The sequence below is a fragment of the Loxodonta africana genome, chromosome 27, assembly GCF_030014295.1.
Source record: "Loxodonta africana isolate mLoxAfr1 chromosome 27, mLoxAfr1.hap2, whole genome shotgun sequence".
NCBI lineage: Eukaryota > Metazoa > Chordata > Mammalia > Proboscidea > Elephantidae > Loxodonta > Loxodonta africana.
In genome coordinates this window covers 32,624,450-32,646,860 of record NC_087368.1, presented here as the reverse complement: position 1 = coordinate 32,646,860, position 22,411 = coordinate 32,624,450, and the positions used below count along the sequence as shown (strand labels likewise).

Sequence of the window (22,411 nt, the reverse complement as noted above, 5' to 3'; positions counted from 1 at the left end):
TCTTTTAGCACTTCAAATGTATCATTCCTTTGCCTTCTGGCCTTCAATGTTTCTGAGGCAAAACTGACACTTATTTCACTGGGGACCCTTTGTGTGTGATTGTTTGCTTCTCTCTCACTGTTTTTATAGGATTCTGTATCTTTACTTTTTCAGAGCCTGATTGTGATGTGTCTCAGCGTAGCTCTCTTTGGGTTTATCCTGCTTGGAGTTCTCTGAGCTTCTTGGATTTGTAGATTCATGTCCTTCATCAGACTAGGGAAATTTTCTCTCATTATTTCTTCAAATACTCTTTCTGTTCCTTTCTGATCTCCTTCTGGAATTCCCATGATGCATGTATTAGTTCTCTTGATGTCCCATAATTCCATTAAAATGTGCTCAGTCTTCTTGAGCCTCTATTCTTACTGCTCTTCAGCCTCTGTAATTTCAACTATTTTATCCTCTAATTTCCTGCTTCTTTCTAATCTGTTGTTAAATCCTCCCATTGTGCTTCTCATTTCAGTTATTGTGCCTTTCAGTTGCAATATTTCTGTTCAGTTTATGTCTTTTTTAAAGATCTTCATTTCTTCTTATTGTTTTCCTTATTCTTTTTACATCTTGTCTATGCTTTCCCTTAACTCTTTAATTGTGTTTACCATTGTTATATCCTTCCATTCTCTTCATTATTTAGTCTTCCATAGATGTGCTTTCACTCTTTTTGTCATGTTCCCTTGGATGGGCCATCATTTCTCTTTGTATATCTTGTGATTTTTTTGTTGGGGAATTGAAATTTTCAAGGGTGTTAAGTTTCTCAGTTCTCCTCAGCATTTACTGTTTTTGCCTGCACTACTTTCTGCAAAAAATATCTCTTCGGTGGGCAGAGCCTTCAGTCTTTGTTTACCATTTCCTCCCCTTCTCTGTGATAGCTCCTCTTCCCTTCCTGGTTTAATTACAATTCAAAAGTTCCAGATCTCATCTTTCAATTTTCAATGTCTCCCAAACATACCAGAGAACACACTGTGGTCAGTCAGTCTGCCAGCAGGCACCACCACTCAGGTGATATACTGAGCACTAATCAATCTGTCAAAGTGGGGGTTCAGTCCCCTCCCGCTGGTTATTACTCCCTTCCCTTCTCTGTTTCTGTAACCACTTTTCAGTCAGAAAACCCACACACAGCAAGCCCCCTTCAGGGCTGGGTGTTGCCCTCTGGTTTTGCCTGAGGCTTTCTTCCCTGCTGTGTTGGGGCTGCTTATATCTGAGCTGGCATTCAGGGGAGGCACAGGCAGAGTTTCCTCTATTTCAGGAGGAGGAGTCAATCCCCACATTTTGAGGACTGGATTCGTGTTGATTCTTACTCACATCCATATACTATTAAAATAAATCGTAGAAACTGTCCCTGAGGAAGCCCAGACATTAGACTTTCTAGGCAAAGATTTTAAATTGACTAATGTTAAGAGCTTGGCTGCCAATCAAAAGGTCGGCTGCTTGAATCCACCAGCCACTCCTTGGAAACCCTATGGAGCAGCTCTACTCAGTCCTATAGGGTTGCTATTAGTTGGAATCAGCTTGACAGCAACAGGTTTGGTTTTTTTGTTTTGGAATGTAAATATGCTCAGAGAGCTAAGGAAACCATCTACAAAGAACTAAAGGAAATCATGAGAATGATGTCTTACCAAATAAAGAATATCAATAAGAGAGAGACATGATATATTAAAAAAAAACTAGAAATTTTGGAGCTGAAAAGTAAAGTAAAAAAAAAAAAAAACTAGTGGACTAAAACAGCAGATCTGAACAGAGAAACGAAAGAGTCAGTAAACCTGAAGACAGGGCAACTGATTATTCAGTCTGAGGAACAGAAAGAAAAAAGAATAAAGAAAAATAACAGAGCCTAAGAAACCTGTGGGATGCCATCAAGCCTATCAAGACATGCAAGATGAGAGTCCCAGAAGGAGAGGAGAGAGAAAAAGAGGAAGAAGTATTTCCAGAAATAATGGGTGAAATTTTCCTAAATTTGAAGACATGAATCTACACATCCAAGAAGCTCAAAAAAATTCCAAGTAGGATAAACTCAGAGAGATCCACACTGAAGGCATACTATAATTAAATTATAGAAAACCAAAGAGAATCTTGAGAGCAGCAAGAGGGAAGAGACTCATAATGTACAATAGATACTCAGTATGATTATTCATTAGAAATCCTGGAGGCCAGAAGGCAGTGGGATGACATTCAAAGTGCTGAAAGAAAAACCCAAAACTGTTCACCAAGAATTCTATGTCTGGCAAAACTGTCCTTCAAAAATGACATTTCTAATGAACAGAAGCTGCGGAAGCTTTTCACTAGTAAATTTATCCTAAAAGAAATGCTAAAGAGAGTGCTTCAGTAGGAAATAAATGGACATTGAAACAGCAACTTGAATCTACATGAAGAGATACAGAACACTGGTAACAGTAATCAAATAAGTAAATATAAAAGCCAATATTATTGTATTTTTGGTTTGTTTCTTATCTGACTTAAGAGACAACTGCATAAAATGATTATAAACCTGTGTTGATGGGCACTCAAAGTATAAAGATGTACTTTGGTAATATAACATAAAATTGGGTGGACAGCTATCCAGGAGTTTTACATGTTTGTGCTCCTCAAAGAGGTATGTTCAAGTCTAACCCCTGCTATCTGTGAATGTCACCTTATTTGGAAATAAACTCTCTGCAGATGGAGTTAGTTAACACGAGGTCATACTAGAGTAGCGTGGGCCCTAATCCAATATATTAATTTGAACTAAATTGTTATAAATTAGGACATTAATTATTCTTTCTAGGCCAACCACTAAGAACCTAAAAAATATATAGAAAGGAAACAAGAAGGAAATCAAAATGATACATTAGAAAATATCTACTAAACACAAAAGAAGGCAATAAGGGAGGAACTAGCGGGAGAAAGATGTGGCAGTTGGCTTCTGTAAAGATTACAGCCTTGGAAACCCTATGGGGCAGCTCTACTCTGTTCTATAGAGTAGCTAGGAATCGGAATTGACTCAACAGCAATGGGTAATGGAGGAACTGGAGAACAAAAATGATATGAGACATCTGGAAAACAAATAGCAAAATGGCGAAAATAAGTCCTTCCTTTTTAGTAAGTATATTAAATGTAAATAGATTAAAACCTCCAGTTAAAAGGCAGACACTGGCAGAAGGGACTTAAAAAACAAACAGAATCAAACTATGATTCACCTTTATGCTCTGTACAAGAGACTCAAATAGCCAAACAGACTGAGAGTAAAGGGTGGAAAAAGATATTCCATGCAGACAGTAGCCAAAAGAGAGCCGGAGTGGCTGTATTATCACACAAAACGGACTTGAAGACAAGGAAGGATATTATCTAATAAGGATCAATTCATCAAAAGATGTAACAATGGTAAACATATATGTATTCCCCTGCAAAACACAAAAACCCTGTTGCTGTCAAGCTGATTCTGACTCATGGTGCCCCCATATTTCAGGGTAGAATTGCGTTCCACTAGTTTTCAGTGGCTGTAATCTTACAGAAGTAGATTGTCAGGCCTGTATTCCATGGCACCACTGGGTTGATTCCAACCATCAACCTTTCGGTTAGTAGCTCAAGTGCAAATCATTTGTGCCACTCAGGGATCTTAAAAACCAGTTGCCATTAAAGTTAACTTTGACATAACGCGAATCCATGTGTGTCTGAGTGGAAGTGTGGTCAATATAGTTTTCAGTGGTTCATTTTTCCAATGTAGATCGATAAGCCTTTCTTCTAAGGTGGATCAAACTTCAAGCTTTTCAGTTATCAGTCCAGCACCTTAAACATTTGCACTACCCTAAGGACTCCAAAACAGTTGCTGTCCCGTTGATTCCAACTAATGGTGAAACCATGTGTGTCAGAGTAGAACTGGACACTATAGAGTTTTCCATGGCTGTGATCTTTTGGAAGTATATAGCCAGGCTTTTCTTCTGAGGTGCCTCGGTGGATTCAAACTGCCACCCTTTGGGGGAGTCACCCAGCATGTAACTGTTTGTGCCACTCAAGGATACTACCAAAAACAGAGTGCCAAATACCTGAACGAAAGAACTGAAAGGGAAATAGTTGTACAATAATAGTTGGAGACTTCAATACCCTACTTTGAATAATAGAACAAGTGTACAGAAAATCGATAAGGAAACAGAGGACTAAAACAACACTATAAACCAACTAGACCTAACAGACAAATATAGAACACTCTACCCAACAGAACACACATTCTTTTCAAGTGCTCTTGGAACATTCTCCATGTTGGGATAGACCCTGACCATATGTGAGGCCACAGAACAAGTCTCAATAAATTTAAAAAGACTGAAATCATATGAAGTGTCTTCTCCAGCCTCAATGGAATGAAATTAGAAATCAAAGCAGAAGAAAAATTGGAAAATTCACAAATATGTGGAAATTAAACAATACATTCTTTTTAAAAAAATGGATCAAAGAAGAAGTCACAAGGGAAATTAGAAAAACACTTTAAGATGAATGAAAAGGAAAACACAACACACCAACACTTACAGGACACAGCAAAGGCAGTGCTCACAGGAAAACTTATAGCTGTAAATGTTTACATTAAAAAAAGAATAAAGAGAGATCTCAAACCAATAACCTAACCTTCAACTTAAACAACTAGAAAAAGAAAAGCAAAGTAAATCTAAAGCAAGCAGAGGGAAGGAAATGATGACAATTAGAGGAGAGATAAACAAAGTAGAGAATACAAAAACAATAGAGACTTTGAATAGATCAGCAATTGACAGAACTTGAGCCAGACGACTAAAGAAAAGAGAGAGAAGACTTAAATTATAAAGTCAGAAAGTCAGGACATCACTTCCAACCTTACAAAAATAAAAAGGATTGTAAGAGAATACTATGAACAATTGTACGCCAACAAATTAGATAACCTAGATGAAATGAACAAATTCCTAGAAACACACAAATACCCAAATGGAGTCCAGAAGACATGGAACATCTCAATAGAGCTTTACAACTGAAGTGACTGAATCAATAATTAAAAAGCTTCCAACAAAGAAAAGCTCAGGACCAGATTGGCTTTATTTATGAATTAACCCCAATCTTTCTAAAACTGTTCCCAAAAAACAGAAGAGGAGGGAACATTTCCAACTCATTCTAGAGGCTCATATTACTTTGCTATCAGAGCCAGAGTAGGACATCACGAGAAAAGAAGAATGAATACCAAAAAAAGAAAAAACTCATTGCCATCAAGTTGATTCTGACTCATAACAACCCTAATGAATACTGATGTAAAAATCGTCGACAAAGTATTAGGAAGCCGAATTTAGCAGCATATTGAAAGGAGTATACATATATTAAAAGGACAAAGACCAAGTGGGAGAAATATAAGGGAGAGTCAATATAAGGAAATCAGTGTAAGACATTACATTAACAGGATGAAAGGAAAAAAATGTGATCACATCAATTGATGCAGAAAAAGCATATGACAAATCTAACATCCTCTCATGATAAAACACTCAGAGCACTAGTAACAGATGGCAACTTCCTCAACCTGATAAAGGACATCTATGCAAAACCCACAGTTAACCTCATAGTTAACGGTGAAAGGCTGAAGGCTTTTCTCCTAAGATCAGGAATAAGACAAGGATGTCTACTCTCACTACGTGCATTCAACACTGTACTGGGGGTTCTCACCAAGGCAACGAGACAAGAAATAAAGGGTACTGAAATTGGAAAGGAAGAATAAAAACTCTATTTGCAGATGAGATGACTTTATATACAGAGAATCCTAAAGAATTCACAAAAAGACTATCACAGCTAATAAACAAATTCAGCAAAATTACAGGCAGAAATATCAACACACAAAATTAAGCTGTATTTCTACATGCTAGCAATGAACAATCCAGAAGGAAATTAAGACAACAATTCCATTTACATTAGCACCAAAATAATAAAACACTTAGGAATAAATTTAAGCAAGGAGGAATAAGACTTACACACTGAAAGCTATTTAAATACTGTGGAAAGAAATTGAAGAAGACCTAATAGATGGAAAGGCGTTCTGTGTTTATGTACTGGAAGACTTAATATTGCTAAGATGGCAATACTACCCAAAGCAATCTACAGAGTCACTGCAATCTCTATCAAAATCCAAATAGCTTTTTTTTTTTAATACACAAATGAAGAAGCTGATTCTAAAACGCATAATTTAGATTAACATTCATAAAATTGTAGGGGACCCCAAAAAGCTAAACAATATTGAAAAAAGAAGAAAAACTTGAAGGACTCACACTTCATGATTTCAAAATTTACTACCAAACTGTAGTAATCAAAATAGTGTAGTACTGGCATAAGGACAGACATATATCAACGCAACAGAACTGAGAGTACAAAAATACACCTGTTCATCTATAGCCAACAGGTTTTCAACAAGGGTGCCCAGATCAGTCAAGGAGGAAAACAACAGTCTTTTCAACAAACGGTGCTGGGACAACTGGATTTCCACATGTAAAAAACGAAGCTGGACCCCTACCACATACCATATACAAAAATCAGCTCAAAATGGGATCAAAATCTTAAACTTAAGAATTAAAACTACGAAACTCTTAGGAGAAAACACAGGGCTAAATGCTCATAGCTTCAAATTTGGCAATGGATTCTTACATACGGCACCAAAAGCATAAGCAACCAGAGAAGGAACCAGTAAGTTGAACTTCATCAAAATTAAAAACTTCTGTGTATCAAAGGACACCATCATTAAATGAGATGACAACACACAGGCTGGGAGAACGTATGTGCAAATCTGAGGAGGGTATGTGTTACTAGTGGGTGACGTCAAGTCAGTTCCAACTCATAGGGACCCTGTGTACAACAGAACAAAACAGTGCCCAGTCCTGCACCATCCACACAATCCTTGTTATGCCTTAGTCTACTGTTGTAGCCACTGCGTGAGTCCACCTCGTTGAGGATCTTCCTCTCTTCCACTGACCCTCTACTTCACCAAGCATGATGCCCTTCTCCATAGACTAGTCCCTCCTGATAACATGTTCAAAGTATGTGAGACACAGTCTTACCATCCTTGCTTCTAAGGAACATCTGGCTGTATTTCTTCCAAGACAGATTTGTTCCTTCTTTTGGGAGTCCATGGTATACTCGCTATTCTTTGCGGACACCATAATTCAAAGGTGTCAATTCTTTGGTCTTCCTTACTCATTGTTCAGCTTTTGCACGCATATGAGGTGACTGACCATGGCTTGGGTCAGGCGCACCTTAGTCTTCAAGGTGACATCTTTGCTTTTCAAAACTTTAAAGAGGTCTTTTGCAGCAGATTTGCCAAATGCAATGCATTGTTTGATTTCTTGACTGCTGCCTCTATGGGTATCGATTGTAGATCCAAGTAGAGGAAGTCCTTGACAACTTCAATCTTTTCTCCATTTATCATGATGTTGCTTATTGGTCCAGTTGTGAGGATTTTTGTTTTCTTTATGTGTAGGTATAATCCATACTGAAGGCTGTAGTCTTTGATCTTCATCAGTAAGTGCTTCAAGTTCTCTTTACTTTCAGCAAGCAAGGTTATGTCATCTGCGTAACACAGGTTGTTAATGAGTCTTCCTTGAATCCTGATGCCTTGTTCATCATATAGACCAGCTTCTCAGATTATTTGTTCAGCATACAGATTGAACAGGTATGGTGAAAGGATACAACCCTGATGCACACCTTTCCTGACTTTAAACCACACAGTATCCCCTTGTTCTATTCAAACAACTGCCTCTTAATCTAAAAGATGAGGATCTAGTATCCAGAAAATGTAAAGAGCTCTTACAACAGTGCAATCACAAAATCAATACCCAACTAAAAAAACAGGCAAAAGCCTGGACAAAACATTTCTTCAAAGAAGATATACAAATTGCCAATAAGCACATGAAAGGATTCTCAATATTATCCATTAGGGAAATGTAAATCAAAACCACGATGAGACACCATGTCACACGTATTAGGATGGCTGTAATTAGAAAAATGGAAAATAAAGAGTGTTGGTCAGGATGTGGAGAAACTGGAACCATTAGACATTCCTGGTGGCAATATAAGATGGTACCGCCTCTGAGGAAAACAGTTTGGCAATTATTCAAAAAGTTAAAAACAGAATTACTATATGATCCAGCAGTTCCACTCCTAGGTATATATCTAAGACAATTAAAAACATATGTCCACACAAAAAATTGTACACAAATGTTTACAGCAGCATTATGAACACATGTGTACAACAGCCAAAAAGTAAAGATAACTGAGACGTCCATTAACTGATGACTGGATGAACAAAATGTGTTATATACACACAATGGAATATTACTCAGCCATAAAAAGGAATGAAGTGTTATCCATACTGCAACATGTACGAACCTGGAAAACATCCTATTAAGTGAAAGAAGTCAGTTAGCACAGGCCACATATTGTTTATGACTCCATTTACCACATTTTTAGGCAAATAGTGTGCGCGTTCTGCATTTGTTTGCTGGCCATGCCCTCCCCCCTCCCCGAGGTATTTTTGTAAACGTGCTAATTTTTTTTTTTTTACAGCAACATGTGGATGAGAATTGGTATGACGGTGCTTGTGAGGGAGCCTTGTGGAGGGAGAGTGCAGCCGGCAAACAAATGCAGAAGGCACGCGTTGTATGCATAAATATATGGTATATGAAATATCCAGAATATGCAAATCAGTAGAGACAGAAAACAGATTACTGATTACCAAAAAAAAAAAAAAAACCCCAAAACCCATTGCCATCGAGTCGACTGCAATCCGCAGTGACCCTGTAGGGCCCCACAGAGTTTCCAGGGCTGTAGATCTTTACGGAAGCAGCCTGCCACATCTTTCTTCCACGGAGCCCCTGGTGGATTCAAACAACTGACCTTCTGGTTAGCAACCAAGTGCTTAACCACTGTGCTGCCAGCGCTCCTCCAGTGGTTGCCAGGGGTTAGGATTTCAGTTTATTTGAATCCACAATCAACATGCATAGAAGCAGCAGTTAAGAAATCAAACAACATATGCACGGGGCAAATCTGCTACAAAAGACCTCTTTAAGGTGTGAAAAAGCAAAGATGTCACTTTGAGAACTAAGCTGCACCTGACCCAAGCCATGGTATTTTCAATTGCCTCACATGTATGTGAAAGCTAAACAATGACTAAGAAAGACCAAAGAAGAATTGATGCCTCTGAATTACGGTGTTGAAGAATATTGAATATACCACGGACTGCCAGAAGAACGAACAAATCTGTCTTGGAAGAAGTACAGACAGAATTCTCCTGAGAAGGGAGGACGGTGAGACTTCATCTCACATACTCTGGACATGTTATCAGGAGGGCCCAGTCCCTGGAGAAGGTCATCACGCTTGGTAAAGTGGAGGGTCAGCAAAACAGAGGAAGACCGTCAACGAGATGGACTGACACAGTGGCCTCAACAAAGGCTCAAGCCTAACAACAATTGTGAGGATGGCACAGGACCAGGCAGTGTTTTGTTCTGCTGCACACAGGGTTGCTACGAGTCAGAGCCAACTCAATGGCACCTAACTACAATGACAGGGGTGGGGAAAGAGAAGAATGAGAAGCGGCTGCTCAACGGGTATGACGTTTCTTTCTGGGGTGATGAAAATGTTCTGAAATTAGACAGTGATGATTGCACAATATTGTGACTATACTAAAAGTCACTGAATTGTACACTTCAAAATAGTTACAATGGCTCATTTTATATTATATAAATTTTATCTAAAAAAACTGATATGTAACTGGTATATGTATGAGAGAAAATCAGTTTTATTGCTGTGTGAAGAATAAGAAAACAAGTATTTTTCTTTCCTGCCTCTTGTATATGGGTTAAGACTATTGGCTCTGTAGTTAAACTACTGGTTTGAGTTGTAGTTTTACATCTTACTCATCATATGAGCCAGGATATGTTATGTAATTTTCTATGAGTCTCTGTCTTCTGCAAAACAGATGAGAACAAGAGTACCTAACTCAAAGAGATACAGTGAGGATTAAGTGAAACAATGCTGATCAAGTGCCAAGCACAGGGCTGAACATACATGAGCACGAATGATGTTACTATTATCAGTACTGTTTTTACACTTAGAGTTTTAATATTCACAACTAGTAAAGATAAGTCTCTGGGTGGTCCAAAGAGCTAACACACTACCAACCGAGAGGCTGGAGGCTGGAGGCCACCCGGAGGTGCCTCTGGAGAGAGGCCTGGTGATCTACTTCCAGAAAATCAGCTGCTGAAAACCCTGGGGAGCACAGTTCTACTCGGACACACATGGGGACACACACGGGGACACACATGGGGTCGCCATGAGTCGGAAGAGACTCGGTGCAACTCCAACAAGATATGATAACTTACCCAGAGAATCAGAAAATCAATCACTATCAGTTAAAACAAAAACTTTTTTTTTTCTTCCTGCGAGGGGAAGATGATAAATATGAAGGCGGTCATGACTTTTCCTCCTTTTCTGCTCATTTAGCAGTGGGTTTAGAGGAGAACCTGGTGACATTTGGATGTGGGCCTATGAGGTCACACTGATGCACAGAGTAACCCAGGATGAGGCCATTCAGGTGGGTAAATGTACGAAATCCATCAAGAAATTAAGGCTCGGATTCCTCGGTGGTGGATATTACACTCCTCTCCAGGTATACTCCGAAATGAACTTCCCCCACCCCCAACAAAAGCTAACAACCACCACCGCTACCATCACCTATGCCACTTGCTGGCAAGCCTTTCCTCTTCTGCATGTCCTTCAAGGCCACCTCCTCCCGGAGAAAGCCCTCCTGGGCAGCCCAGCCACGCTCCAAGTCCAGCCAAGCTCTGAACAGTAAAGGGGAGGGCTTGGCGTACTCACTGAAGTCTCGGGCAGTTCAGACCCAGGGCCGTAAGAGACGCGTCCGTGAGGCTGCTGCAACCAGAAACGCAGAGAGCCTGCAACTGGTGGCAGCCTCTGCAGATCTGCACCACACCTTCGTCCGTGATGAGCTGGGGAAGACATCACAGGAAGAAAACCATCAGTTCCGGACTAGGAGCAGAGAAACAGCATCAACTGTGCTCAACCCGTTTTGGTTGCCTGTTACCTGGCATATCCTCCTAATAATTTAAACAAAATAAAGAGAGGTATGGGCAGAGTCGTTTTTGTGCCACCTCGGAACAACTTGAAAATACTCTAGCGTTACTAACCCAAAAAACTAAGGAAAAGTGAAAGTTTAAAATCTGATTTTTCCTCCGGAGTCATCAAAACAGATACAGATTTTTTTTTTAAGGAACAATTTATAAAATTATGTTAAAAATCAGATGGAATTAAGATCTCAAAAAGACGTGCCTAGCTAAGTGGCATATTATCTTTTGGTTCAATTTCTACAAATTAAAGCTCTAGACAGCCACCATAAAAAAAAAATTTACAATACTATAGTTTTTATTACAGTATTTATAAAATATTATTTCCTCATATTTTAAAAAATAGGAAAATTAAATCAATCACTAAATTATTGATAAATGGCTTAGAATTCTATTAACTCAGCCATGAAGGGTCAAAACAATAAGTTAAATATACTAATGTATGTAGAAATATACATGTGCACTTATATTTCAAGTCATCCGCCACTGCCATCTTACATGCAATTCAAGGTCCTGTTTTTGAACAGTTCAGGTCAATAAGGTCAAAATTTGTCCAGAAACAGTTTCTCTATTGTCAGGCACCATCAGGGAATCTAAAGATTCACGAGTTATTAACTAAAAGCTGAACACGAGGGATTCCTCTCGCGTTTCTGAAAATCTACGCTCCCCTTGCGAAGCCTGGTAGGACGGAGCAAACACGCTTTTCGACGATCACTACTCCCAGTAACGATGGAGGAGGAGCGACAGTCTCTCACAGGCTAATGGCGTTTGCTTTTGCACACGCTTTTTTTTTTCTTCTTCTTTGTTTTTCAAAGTATTTGCACATTGGTTACTTCACCTTTGGAGCCCTGATGGCACAGTGGTTAAGAGCTCAGCCGCTAACCAAAAGCTCGAATCTACCAGCTGCCCTGTGGAAACCCTATGGGGCAGCTCTGCTCTGTCCTATAGGGTTGCTATGAGTCGGAGTCAACTCGACAGCAACGGGTTTTTTTTTTTTTAGTTTTTATCCACTGAGAAAATGTGAGAGTTATCATCAGCCTCAATTTATAAGTGGGTTATCATGAATTGTCCAAGTCTTCCAACTAGTTAGTGGCTACCTCAGAACATTCTTGACATCTTTCCCAACATCGTTAAAAAATACACTGAGACCCCAATCTACATTCTTTTTAGGGGAAATGTCAGAGGCTTGGTGCCAAGCATTAACGCCTTTTGGTTGTTGTTCTTTCATCTCCTGGCAGATTAACGGGTCATCTCAGGGCACAGAAGAAGAGGTTGGGTGTGGTGAGCGTGGCCGTTCCCATCACCTCACCTGCCTGGGGTGCTCATAGTCGTGGCAGGAGCAGATTCCTGAGGGAGGGAACATGGAGTAGGATGGCGCTCACAGGAAAGGCATGCTACTTACTGAGCAGGACTGTAAGTTGAGGCTCACAAGCTCGTGGCAGTAATTCTGAATGTGTTTCAGGGCTTCGTCTTCTAACTGAGTGAACATAGTAAACAGAAGAAGAATGCAATCCAGGTAAGGGACATGTAACAGCAAGCTCTCTGGTGAAGTCCCCACACCTAACCCATAAGATGAATGCAGCTGTGTTGACCCCTTGTTACCTGAGTGCAGCCCCTCAGGAGCAGTGCTTTCAGGCCGCGACAGCCTCGCACCAATGCCTCGATGCCATCCTTCGTGATCTGATCACACCAAGAGAGATTCAGGTACTCCAGGTTTCGGCAGCCCTCACTGAGAGAAGAACAAACAAACAAAATTGCTCATGTGCAGTCTATCCTGTAGAGAGCTGATTACTAACTTTAAGTTTAGTACATCACAAGCAATTCAGGGGGAAAAGCACCCATGTGACTTGCTAGAGTTGCCCACTTTCCTGCTCTAATGAGACCATTAGGCAAGTTCCAAACACCCCAGAATATTCACAGTTTGGGGAACTATTTCTCTCTGTTTTTTATTGTACTTTAGATGAAAGTTTATAGAACTAGTTTCTCATTAAACAGTTAGTACACATATTGCTTTATGACATTGGTTAACAACCCCACAACATGTCCACACTCTTCCTTCTCAACCTTGGGTTCCCCATTACCAGCTTTCCTGTTCCCTCCTGCCTTCTAGTCCTTACTCCTGGGCTGGTGTGCCGCTTTAGTCTCATCATGTTTTATGGGCCTGTCCAATCTTTGGCTGAAGGGTGAACCTCAGGAGTGACTTCATTACTGAGCTGAAGGAGTGTCTGGAGGCCATACTCTCAGGGTTTCTCCAGTCTCTGTCAGGCCAGCAAGTCTGATCTTTCTTTTTGAGTTAGAACTTTTTCTACATTTTTTCTCCAGCTTTGTCCAGGACCCTGTACTGTGATCCCTGTCAGAGCAGTCAGTGGTGGTAGCCGGGCATAGTTGTACTGGACTCAGGCTGGTGGAGGCTGTGGTGGACATGGTCCATTAGTCCTTTGGACTAACCTTTCCCTTGTATCTTCAGTTTTCTTCATTCCTCCTTGCTCCCGAAGGGGTGAGACCAGTGGAGTATCCTAGATGGCCGCTCACAGGCTTCTAAGACCCCACAGGCTACTCACCAAAGTAGAACATCTTTATAAACTATGTTATGCCAGTTGAGCTAGATGGAACTATTTCTCTTAACCACAAACAGCAGGCACACGTACCTGATGCCCTTCAAGGAGCTGTTTGTAATGGACACGCAGGAGGTCAGGTCCAGGTGTTTCAGCTTGGAACAGAACCTGCTGAGGCTGTAACACGTGCTGTAAGAGAGCAGACAAACTAAAGATATTTTCAACCACATTTCTTTCCCATCACTCTCCCCATGGCTATCCAGTCACCACACTAAGCCACACTACCTACCTGTCACTGATTTTTGTGCATCCATTGAGGTTTAAATGTTCGATGTTCTGGCAGTTCTGAGCAAAGGTCCTAAAACGAGAAGACATTTTTAAAATTCCCTCAGGAGTGATGCAAGGTGCTGGGCAGGCACTAGAGGGCAGGTGTCCACACCCAGAACAGTGCTTCTCACACTTCAATGAACACGCGGATCATCCGGGGCTCCTGTCTCAGTGCAGGTTCTGATAGTAGATCTGGGGTAGGACTGGACAGCCTGCTTTTCTAAGCAGCTCCCAGGTGATCCAGTGCTGCTACCCCAGGCCCCACACTTGGAGAAACAAGGCTCTAGATTGACGACCTAGGTCCTGACTCTCCTTTGCCCACTCCTTGTTCAGTCATCTGAGAATTGAGCCCTGGCTCCCTGTTCCTCCCTTTCTACAGGAAAATTATTTTGAAGTGAGAGTGCCAAATCTTTCTTGTACTGTGCCATGCCACGACTCAGTTCCCACGGAGACTTTCTGGAGAAACCATCTCTGGCCACTGATATGGGACAGTAGTTGATCAATTTACTGGTGAGGATGTGGAGGCATGAAGGGCAACTTTCTCATGACTGGTTGGTAGCAAGGCCAGAAGCAGAAAATCAAACATCTCCTATCTGCCACTCACTGCTTAGCATAGTCAGCAAGGGCTGGCGGATGTCACCTGCATCTTCCTGAAATGCAGCTTCGACTCATCTTATAGGACCAATCCTGACTCTACTGCAGGTTATTCAAAAGCCTCCAAAACCTGTCCTCAGAATCCCTGCGCCCTTATCTGCTCCTTCTACCCCGCACACTGCAGGGAGGGGAGCCAAGGTGGAACCTGGTGGACTCCTTGTGTTGAGGCGATGGAGTTGCCTAGAAAGACCAAGGCAGCTAGAATTAGCAGAGCACAATGTTGGAGTGGAGAAAAGTGCATGGACAGAGAACTCCGGAGATCTGCAGAGAGTCTCCTCAAGAATTCAGCAGAGTACTGACCGGCACGGGCACGTGAGAAAACTACTCAAGGCCAGGGAAAGGACTGACCAAAAGCATTAGTGGGAACAATAGCCAAAGCTCACCCAGGGTCAGGAATAGTGCCCAACCCCGCCAGTTAAGAGTGAAAAACCTAAGAATTCATGAGGCACTGCGTGGAGTAATTAACAAGAGTCTTGGTTCAGGAACGGTGCACAATTATCCCTAGAGTAAACACTGATTTGGTCCTATCTAACAAATCTTAAAAGCAAAACCTGAAAGGAATTATTTCTAAGTAACTTAACTGCATCCCAGAACAAAACTCAAGAATATTGATGTTGTTGTTAGGTGCCGTCAAGTCGGTTCTGATTCATAGCCATCCTGTGTACAACAGAACAAAACACTGCCCAGTCCTACACCACCCTCACAATCATTGTTATGCTTGAGTTCATTGTTGCGGCCACTGTGTCAATCCATCTTGATGAGGGTCTTCCTCTTTTTCACTGACTCTCTACTTTACCCAAGCATCACGTCTTTCTCCAGGAACTGGTCCTTCCTGTTAAGATGTCCAAAGTTTGTGAGACAATGTGTCACCATCCTTGCTTCTAAGAAGCATTCAGGCTGTCCTTCTTCCAAGACAGATTTGTTCATTCTTCTGGCAGTCCGTGGTATATTCAATATTCTTCACCAACACCATAATTCAAAGGTGTAACTTCTTCTTTGGTCTTCCTAATATTCACCACCCAACAAAGTAAAATTCACAATGTCAGGCATCAAACCAAAAATTATCACGTATGCAAAAAAAAGAAGGAAAATACATCCATAATGAGGGAAATATTCAATCTATCAAAACTGATCCAGAACTGACAGATACTAGAAAAGTTATTATAACTGTGTTCCATAAAATACAGTTCTACGAAGCTAGAGTAAAGATTAAGCATGTTATGAAGAGACATGAGGTATAAAAAAGATCCAAACTGAACTTTCAGATATGAAAACCACAATGGCTAAGACGAAAAACTTGCTATATGGGATTAATGGCAGACTAGACATTGTATAAGAAAAGGTTAGTGAACTTGAAGACATGGCAGTAAACTATCCAAAAGAAAACACAGAGAGAGGATGAAAAAGAAGAGAACATCACTCAACTGTGGGACAACATCAAGCAACATAAATAAACGTACTTTATTTTTACGCAAATAACGCACAGTCTTCTACGTTTGCCAACTGTGCCCTCTCGTTGCAAGGTATTTGCTTAAGCTTGCTATACTTCTCTTTTTTTATTTTAACAGCAACATGTAAAAACAAATTGGTATAATAGTGCTTACGAAAATACTCACGGGGAGGGTGCAGTTGGCAAACAAACATAGAAGGCGTGCATTATTTGTGTAAAAATACAGTGATTAGACTCTCCAAAGAAAAGGAGATGGGCGGGGGGGGGGGAAGGACGAGAAAAAATATCTGAAGAAATGGTGGCCATAAAGTTTTACAAATCTCATGAGAACTATAAACCCACAGAAATTCCTAAGCATGAGAAAAATGAAGAAAACTACACAAAGGCACATCATAATCAGTTTGCTAAAATTAGTGATAAAGAGATAATCTTTTAAAAAGTCAGAGTAAAAAGATACGTTTTGTACAGAGGAACAAAGATGAGTGCAGACTTCTCACAGGTAAACATCAAACGAGAAGACGGTGGGTTAACAACTTTAATTAACTACTGAAATTAAAAAAAAAAAAAAACAGCATAAAATTCCATACTCAGAGAAAATATCTTTCAAAAATGCAGAAAAAATAAGGACTTTTTCAGACGTAAAAAACCTGAAAGAATTCATCACCGGCAGATCCACACTACAAGAAGTGTTTAAAAAAAAAAAAAAAAAAATTCTTCAGGCAGAAAGAAAAAGATACCAGTAGAAAATACGTTATCTACACAAAGAAACGAAGAATCCTGGAAATGGCACCTATGTGGGTGTGTGGGATTTTTTAGTTACTATTTAAACCTCTTAAAAAATATTTGACTGTGAAAACACATACACTAAAAATGTGGTGTGGAGCTCACAACACATGCAGAGCCGAAACGCATGACGACAAGAGCAAAAGGCTGATGAGGAGAAACGGGAGTGACGTGTGCTATGAGCTCAGGGTGGACCGTGGTGAGGAGGAGAAACGGAAGTGACGTGTGCTATGAGCGCAGGGTGGACCGTGGTGAGGAGGAGAAACGGAAGTGACGTGTGCTATGAGCTCAGGGTAGACCGTGGTGAGGTAAAGATGGACACCACAAACCTTGGGGGGCCTGGACGGGGCAACTGGTTAAACACTCGACTACTAACCAACAGGATGACGGTTTGCACCCACCAGAGGTGACTTGGAAGAAAGGCCTGGCAATCTCCTTCCAAAAGGTCACAGCCTTGAAACCTAAGCTAACCACGAAAATTATAAAGAATTACAGCTCAAAAGTAAAAAAAAAAAAAAGAAATAAAACCACAAAAATATTCAGCTAATTCAAAAGAAGATGGAAACAGGGAAGAAAGAATGTACAGGACAAATGGAAAACAAATAGCTAGACAGATTTAAACACTGTTGTTAACTGCTGCCAATAAGCACATTAATATAAGTGCATAGTCCCACCCAGTCATTTGGTGGGAGTTACACAGATTACAAAGACCACGGCTGTTGTTGTTGTTAGGTGCTGTCAAGTCAATTCCAACTCAAGGTGACCCCTGTGTACAACAGGACGGAACACTGCTGGGTCCTGTGCCGTCCTCACAATCGTTATGCTTGAGCCCATTGTTGCAGCCACTGTGTGAATCCATCTCATTGAGGGTTTTCCTCTCTTTCGCTGACCCTCTTCTTTACCAAACATGATGTCCTTCTCCAGGGACCGATCCCTCCTGATCACATGTCCAAACTATGTGAGACGAAGTCTCGCCATCTTTGCTTCTAAGGAGCATTCTGGCTGGACTTCATTCAAGACAGATTTGTTTGTTCTTTTGGCAGTTCATGATACATTCAACATTCTTCACCAACGCCATAATTCAGAGGTGTCAATTCTTCTTCGGTCTTCCTTATTTATTGTCCAGTTTTCGCATGCATATGACGCAACTGAAAACACCATGGCTTGGGTCAAGCACAAGACCAAAGACTATGGCTAGAAGGGCCATATTTATTAAGGAATTTACCGCACCGCAGGCCCCCCCAGCTCTTCTAGCCATTGGCCCTTTCATACCTGAAGGGTCAACCTGCCCCTCCCAATCATTCTACCAGTCCAAAGCAGCCATTAACAATTAGTCCTGCAGTACGGCAAAGAGTCCTCGGGGTGAGGTTACTCAGGTACCAGCTATTCAGGTCTGCTGCAGGTGTCCCTCAGATCTGGTCAGCTTCTCCAAACCTTCATCTCATCATCACCCTTCCTGGCCTCTAAGAAACTTAACTGAGAGAAGGTTATTCCCTTGCTCTGATCCTCAGGTGGTATCAGCGTAGCAAAACCTTTAAGGGGCTTTAGGTTTGGCCACTGTAATCTGGCCCAGCAGTGCCTCCCAGTCCACTCTTTCACACTTACAGCTTCTACAATTACAGTTTTTACAATCACGATTAACTCTGTTAACAATCAGCATCCATAAATGTACCATATAATCCTATGGGCATCTCCCCCTACCCTTTCTTCCCCAGACCCATTAGGAAAAGAGAAGTCTATTCAGTGGGGACCCTCCCTTGTCCCCCTCATGTTGAGTGTAAGCACGCGCACGAAAGCGTGTAAGCCAGCCACTTCATGCCTTTATCTGCCCCGTTTTTGATAGCCAATGTTTAAATTCCCCATCCCTATCAAACCAGTACTGAGGAGACAAGCACGTCCTTTGGTCTTGAAGAATCTTCTGTTCCAGTTGTAACTATGAGTACCCGCATCCATAAGCAAAGTCCAGTCCAGAGAAAGCCATCGAATTGCAGCAATCTACACCAGCTCAAAGTGTCAAACATCTTTCTCTTCATTCGGCTGGGTTCTGGTCAGCTCATCCCCACCATCCAAGCTGGGTCATAATGGGTACCAGCTGTAGGCTCGGGAGTTCACACACACCTTCCTGCACTTCTGACTAGCCAGCCCTTTCTCTCTCTCATCCCTAGCCCCCGTGGTCTAGGCCAACTAGCATCACGCATAAGCTCAGGAGTCCACACAACTCCCTGCATTTCTGACCAGCTAGCCCTTTCTCTCTCTCATCCCTAGCCCCCATGGTCTAGGCCAACGAGCATCACCCATAAGCTCAGGAGTCCACGCAACTCCCTGCATTTCTGACCAGCTAGCCCTTTCTCTCTCTCATCCCTAGCCCCCATGGGCTAGATCAATGAGTGCCAATGGAACATGTCCAGACTCAGCCCATCTCTTCATTGCTGTACTTCCCCTACTTCCACTCATTGAGTAGATACAATTTGCCACCTCGAGTGAGTATGCCAACAGGTCTACCTGCTGATCTCAATTGCCTTCTGACCCAGGAAGCGGGTTCTTCTGATGGGCATCTACATGTTCTACTCTAATATGCCCTCTAAATTCCCAGGGTGCTTTCCAGGGCCCTGCCCACACGGAAAAGTTCCTGGGAATCACTTGGGCAGGAGCCACCCATGACATTCCACAGGTAACCAAGAACAAGTGGTTGTCGTAACCTACCCCCTCTACGATCACCAATGGAATTAAATTAGAAATCAGTAACATACAGATATCTATAAAGTCCCCAAATATCATGAGTCAAAGAAGAAATGAGAAATCAAAAGGGAAATCAGAAAGTGTTTTGAACTGAATGAAAATAAAAACACAGCATACTAGGATCTGAGAAACGCTGCTAAAGCAGTACTTCAGAGGAAATTTATGCCACTCAATTCCTACACTGGAGCCCTGGTGGCACGGTGGGTAACAGCTCAGCTGCTCACCCAAAGGTCAGCAGTTTGAATCCCCTAGCCACTCCTTGGAAGCCCCGCGGGGCAGTTCTACCCTGTCCTATAGGGTCACTATGAGTCAGAATTGACTCGAGGGCAACCAGTTTTTAAATTCCTATGTTAGTTAAAAAAAAAAAAGTTTTCAAATCAATGATCTCTGCTTCCACTTTAAGAAACTAGAAAATTAAGATCAAATGAAAACCAAATAAAAGGAAATGATAAAGATCAAAATGTAAATCAATGAATACAAAACAGAAAAACAAACAAAAATCCGTAAGACCAAAAGCTGGTTCTTTGAGAATATCAATAAAATTAATAAGCTTCTAGTCAGGCTGATGGGGGTTGCAGAAGATGACGACAAAAATTGCCAGTATCGGGAATGAGAGAGGAGCTACCAGTGTACATTCTACAGATAATAAAATGGTAACAGGAGACTGTAGACAACATTATGCCAATAAATTCAAGAACTCAGATGAAATGGACGAGTCCATTGAAAGACACACACTACGAAAGATCGCTCCAGAAGAAACATATAGCCTGAAGAGTGCTATACATACATTAAAGAACTGAATTTGTACTTAAAAAATTTCCACACCTGTAAATCTTTATGGAAGCAGATGGCCACATCTTTCTCCCATGGGGCCGCTGGTGGGTTCAACTGCTGACTTTTCGGTTAGCAGCTGAGCACTTAACCACAGTGCCACCAGGGCACTCCCAATATTACAGTACTTGTTGAGAATATATTACGTACCAGGTGTTTCATACATGTTATTGCACGTGACGTCCATGGCACTGCCATGCAGGAGTAATGATAATTGCCCCCACTTTGAAAAAAAATAAAAAATAAAAAAATAAATTTTTTTTTTTGCAGAAGAAGGAATGGCTGCCCAGTGGGGTGAAAGAACTGGCCCCAAGGTCACGTCCCTAACAACAGTGGAGCTCAACCCAGGCCTGCCGACTCCAAAGTCACGGTCATCCCATTACCCCATGCAAACTACCACAGAAGGAACCTAACAGAAGAAAAGCATAACGTATGCCTGGCTTATTTCTGCTGACGAAAACGTCGGCTACAAGCTGCTGGGAGTCACCGTGGCCTGACTTACTTCAAGGAGGAATCCCCGACACCAATGCAGCCTCGCAAGCTCAGCTTCCTCAGGAATCCCCCGCATCGCTTTGAGATATTCTCCACCACGCGACCCTTGAATTAAGGAAGTTGGGGAAAAAGCATCATTTTTTCACGCTGTTTATTTAACAGCAAAATAACCTGAAATTTAGGAGCTGAATACATTTTTCCAGGAGCAGGAGAAGATATTCTGGGTTGTCCCTCCAGCACCTCAATTCTACCTCTAGCGTATGAAGGGGCTGTGAGCTTGTGAGAATATTTGCAACCAAAACATTGAGTATTATTTTCAAAAAACCCTAAAACCAAACCCACTGCCATCGAGTCAATTCCAACTCACTGAGACCCTAGAGGACAGAGTAGAACAGCCCCCATAGTATCTCCAAGGCTGCAATCTTGATGGAAGCAGACTGCCACATTTTTCTCCCTTGGAGTGGCTGGTAGGTTCAAAGTACCAACCTTTTCGTTGGCAGCTGAGCACTTAACCACTGCGCCACCACAAACAAAACAAAACCCACTGCCATTGAGTCAATTCTGACTCCCAGCGACCCTGTAGGACAGAGTAGAACTGCCCCATAGGGTTTCCAAGGAGCAGCTGGTGGATTCAAACTGCCGACCTTCTGGTTAGCAGCTGTAGCTCTCAACCACTGCACCACCAGGGCTCCTTAAAACTAAAATAAAACAAAACAAAAACCCTTGTGCACTGGATTTTGAAAGCTTAGCCCGGGGGTGGTAGGCCTCCCCTGCACGGGACTCACAGCCACTGGTCACTAGCTATGAGGCTTGGCTTTGGGAACACAGGCTGCTGAGCAGAGACCTGAAACAATGCTGCTTAAAAAACAAATTCTACTTTAGCTAAATGTTACCACTCTAAGAAGATGAAAACGTATTGCCAAAGTTTTCCCTCTCCCCAGCGGGCTTCTATTTAAACACATTTTCTTTGAAAAAGGAACTTTTGCTGGGCACTGGCAGAAATATTAAAGGAGGAAAAAAGAAAATGGACATAGATGAAGCAATTTCACTTTTCAAGGCACAATTTTAACACTTTCGTGTACCTATTATTACTCACTTAGTAGTCACAACAACCTCACAAGACTGTATTATCTTCACTTTGCAAATTAGGAAATTAAACAGTTAAATACCCTGAGGCTGCCCTTTTGTGCAGAGCTGGGTTTTAACAGGTTTATCGGATTTCAAAGTTGGTGTGCTCTTCAGAGAGATTTCTACTGCCTTCCACAAGGGAGGAGGGACTTAAAAAGGGTGGTTTTGTTTAATTTTGTTTTTAATTACTATCATCCTTACTTTATAAAAGGGCAATCTTGGCACTGAACTGTGAGCATGAGGAATTCACTAGGGCACATCAAACCACAGGATCGCCCGAGTGGGCTCACAGGCCTTTGTCATCCAGCTAACAT

The 22,411-nt window shown here is 41.5% G+C and overlaps 1 protein-coding gene across 8 annotated transcripts in view; it reads right to left on the bottom strand.

Moving 5' to 3' along the window:
- Positions 1 to 22,411, bottom strand: part of FBXL2 (F-box and leucine rich repeat protein 2) — a 111,252-nt gene that overhangs the window by 14,946 nt on the left and 73,895 nt on the right. For 3 of the 8 annotated variants that reach the window (XM_023554869.2, XM_023554868.2, XM_064277434.1), the window contains exons 5-10: positions 20,980 to 21,074; positions 13,983 to 14,051; positions 13,787 to 13,882; positions 12,741 to 12,867; positions 12,541 to 12,615; positions 10,873 to 11,003 (exon numbers count right to left, since the gene is read on the bottom strand). In XM_023554869.2, coding sequence (XP_023410637.1) covers positions 10,873 to 11,003; positions 12,541 to 12,615; positions 12,741 to 12,867; positions 13,787 to 13,882; positions 13,983 to 14,051; positions 20,980 to 21,074 — 593 coding nt within the window. Of the gene's footprint in view, positions 1 to 10,872; positions 11,004 to 12,540; positions 12,616 to 12,740; positions 12,868 to 13,786; positions 13,902 to 13,982; positions 14,052 to 20,979; positions 21,075 to 22,411 lie in introns of those variants that run through there. The other 5 variants (XM_010595528.3, XM_023554874.2, XM_023554870.2 and 2 more) reach the window with 3 other exon arrangements.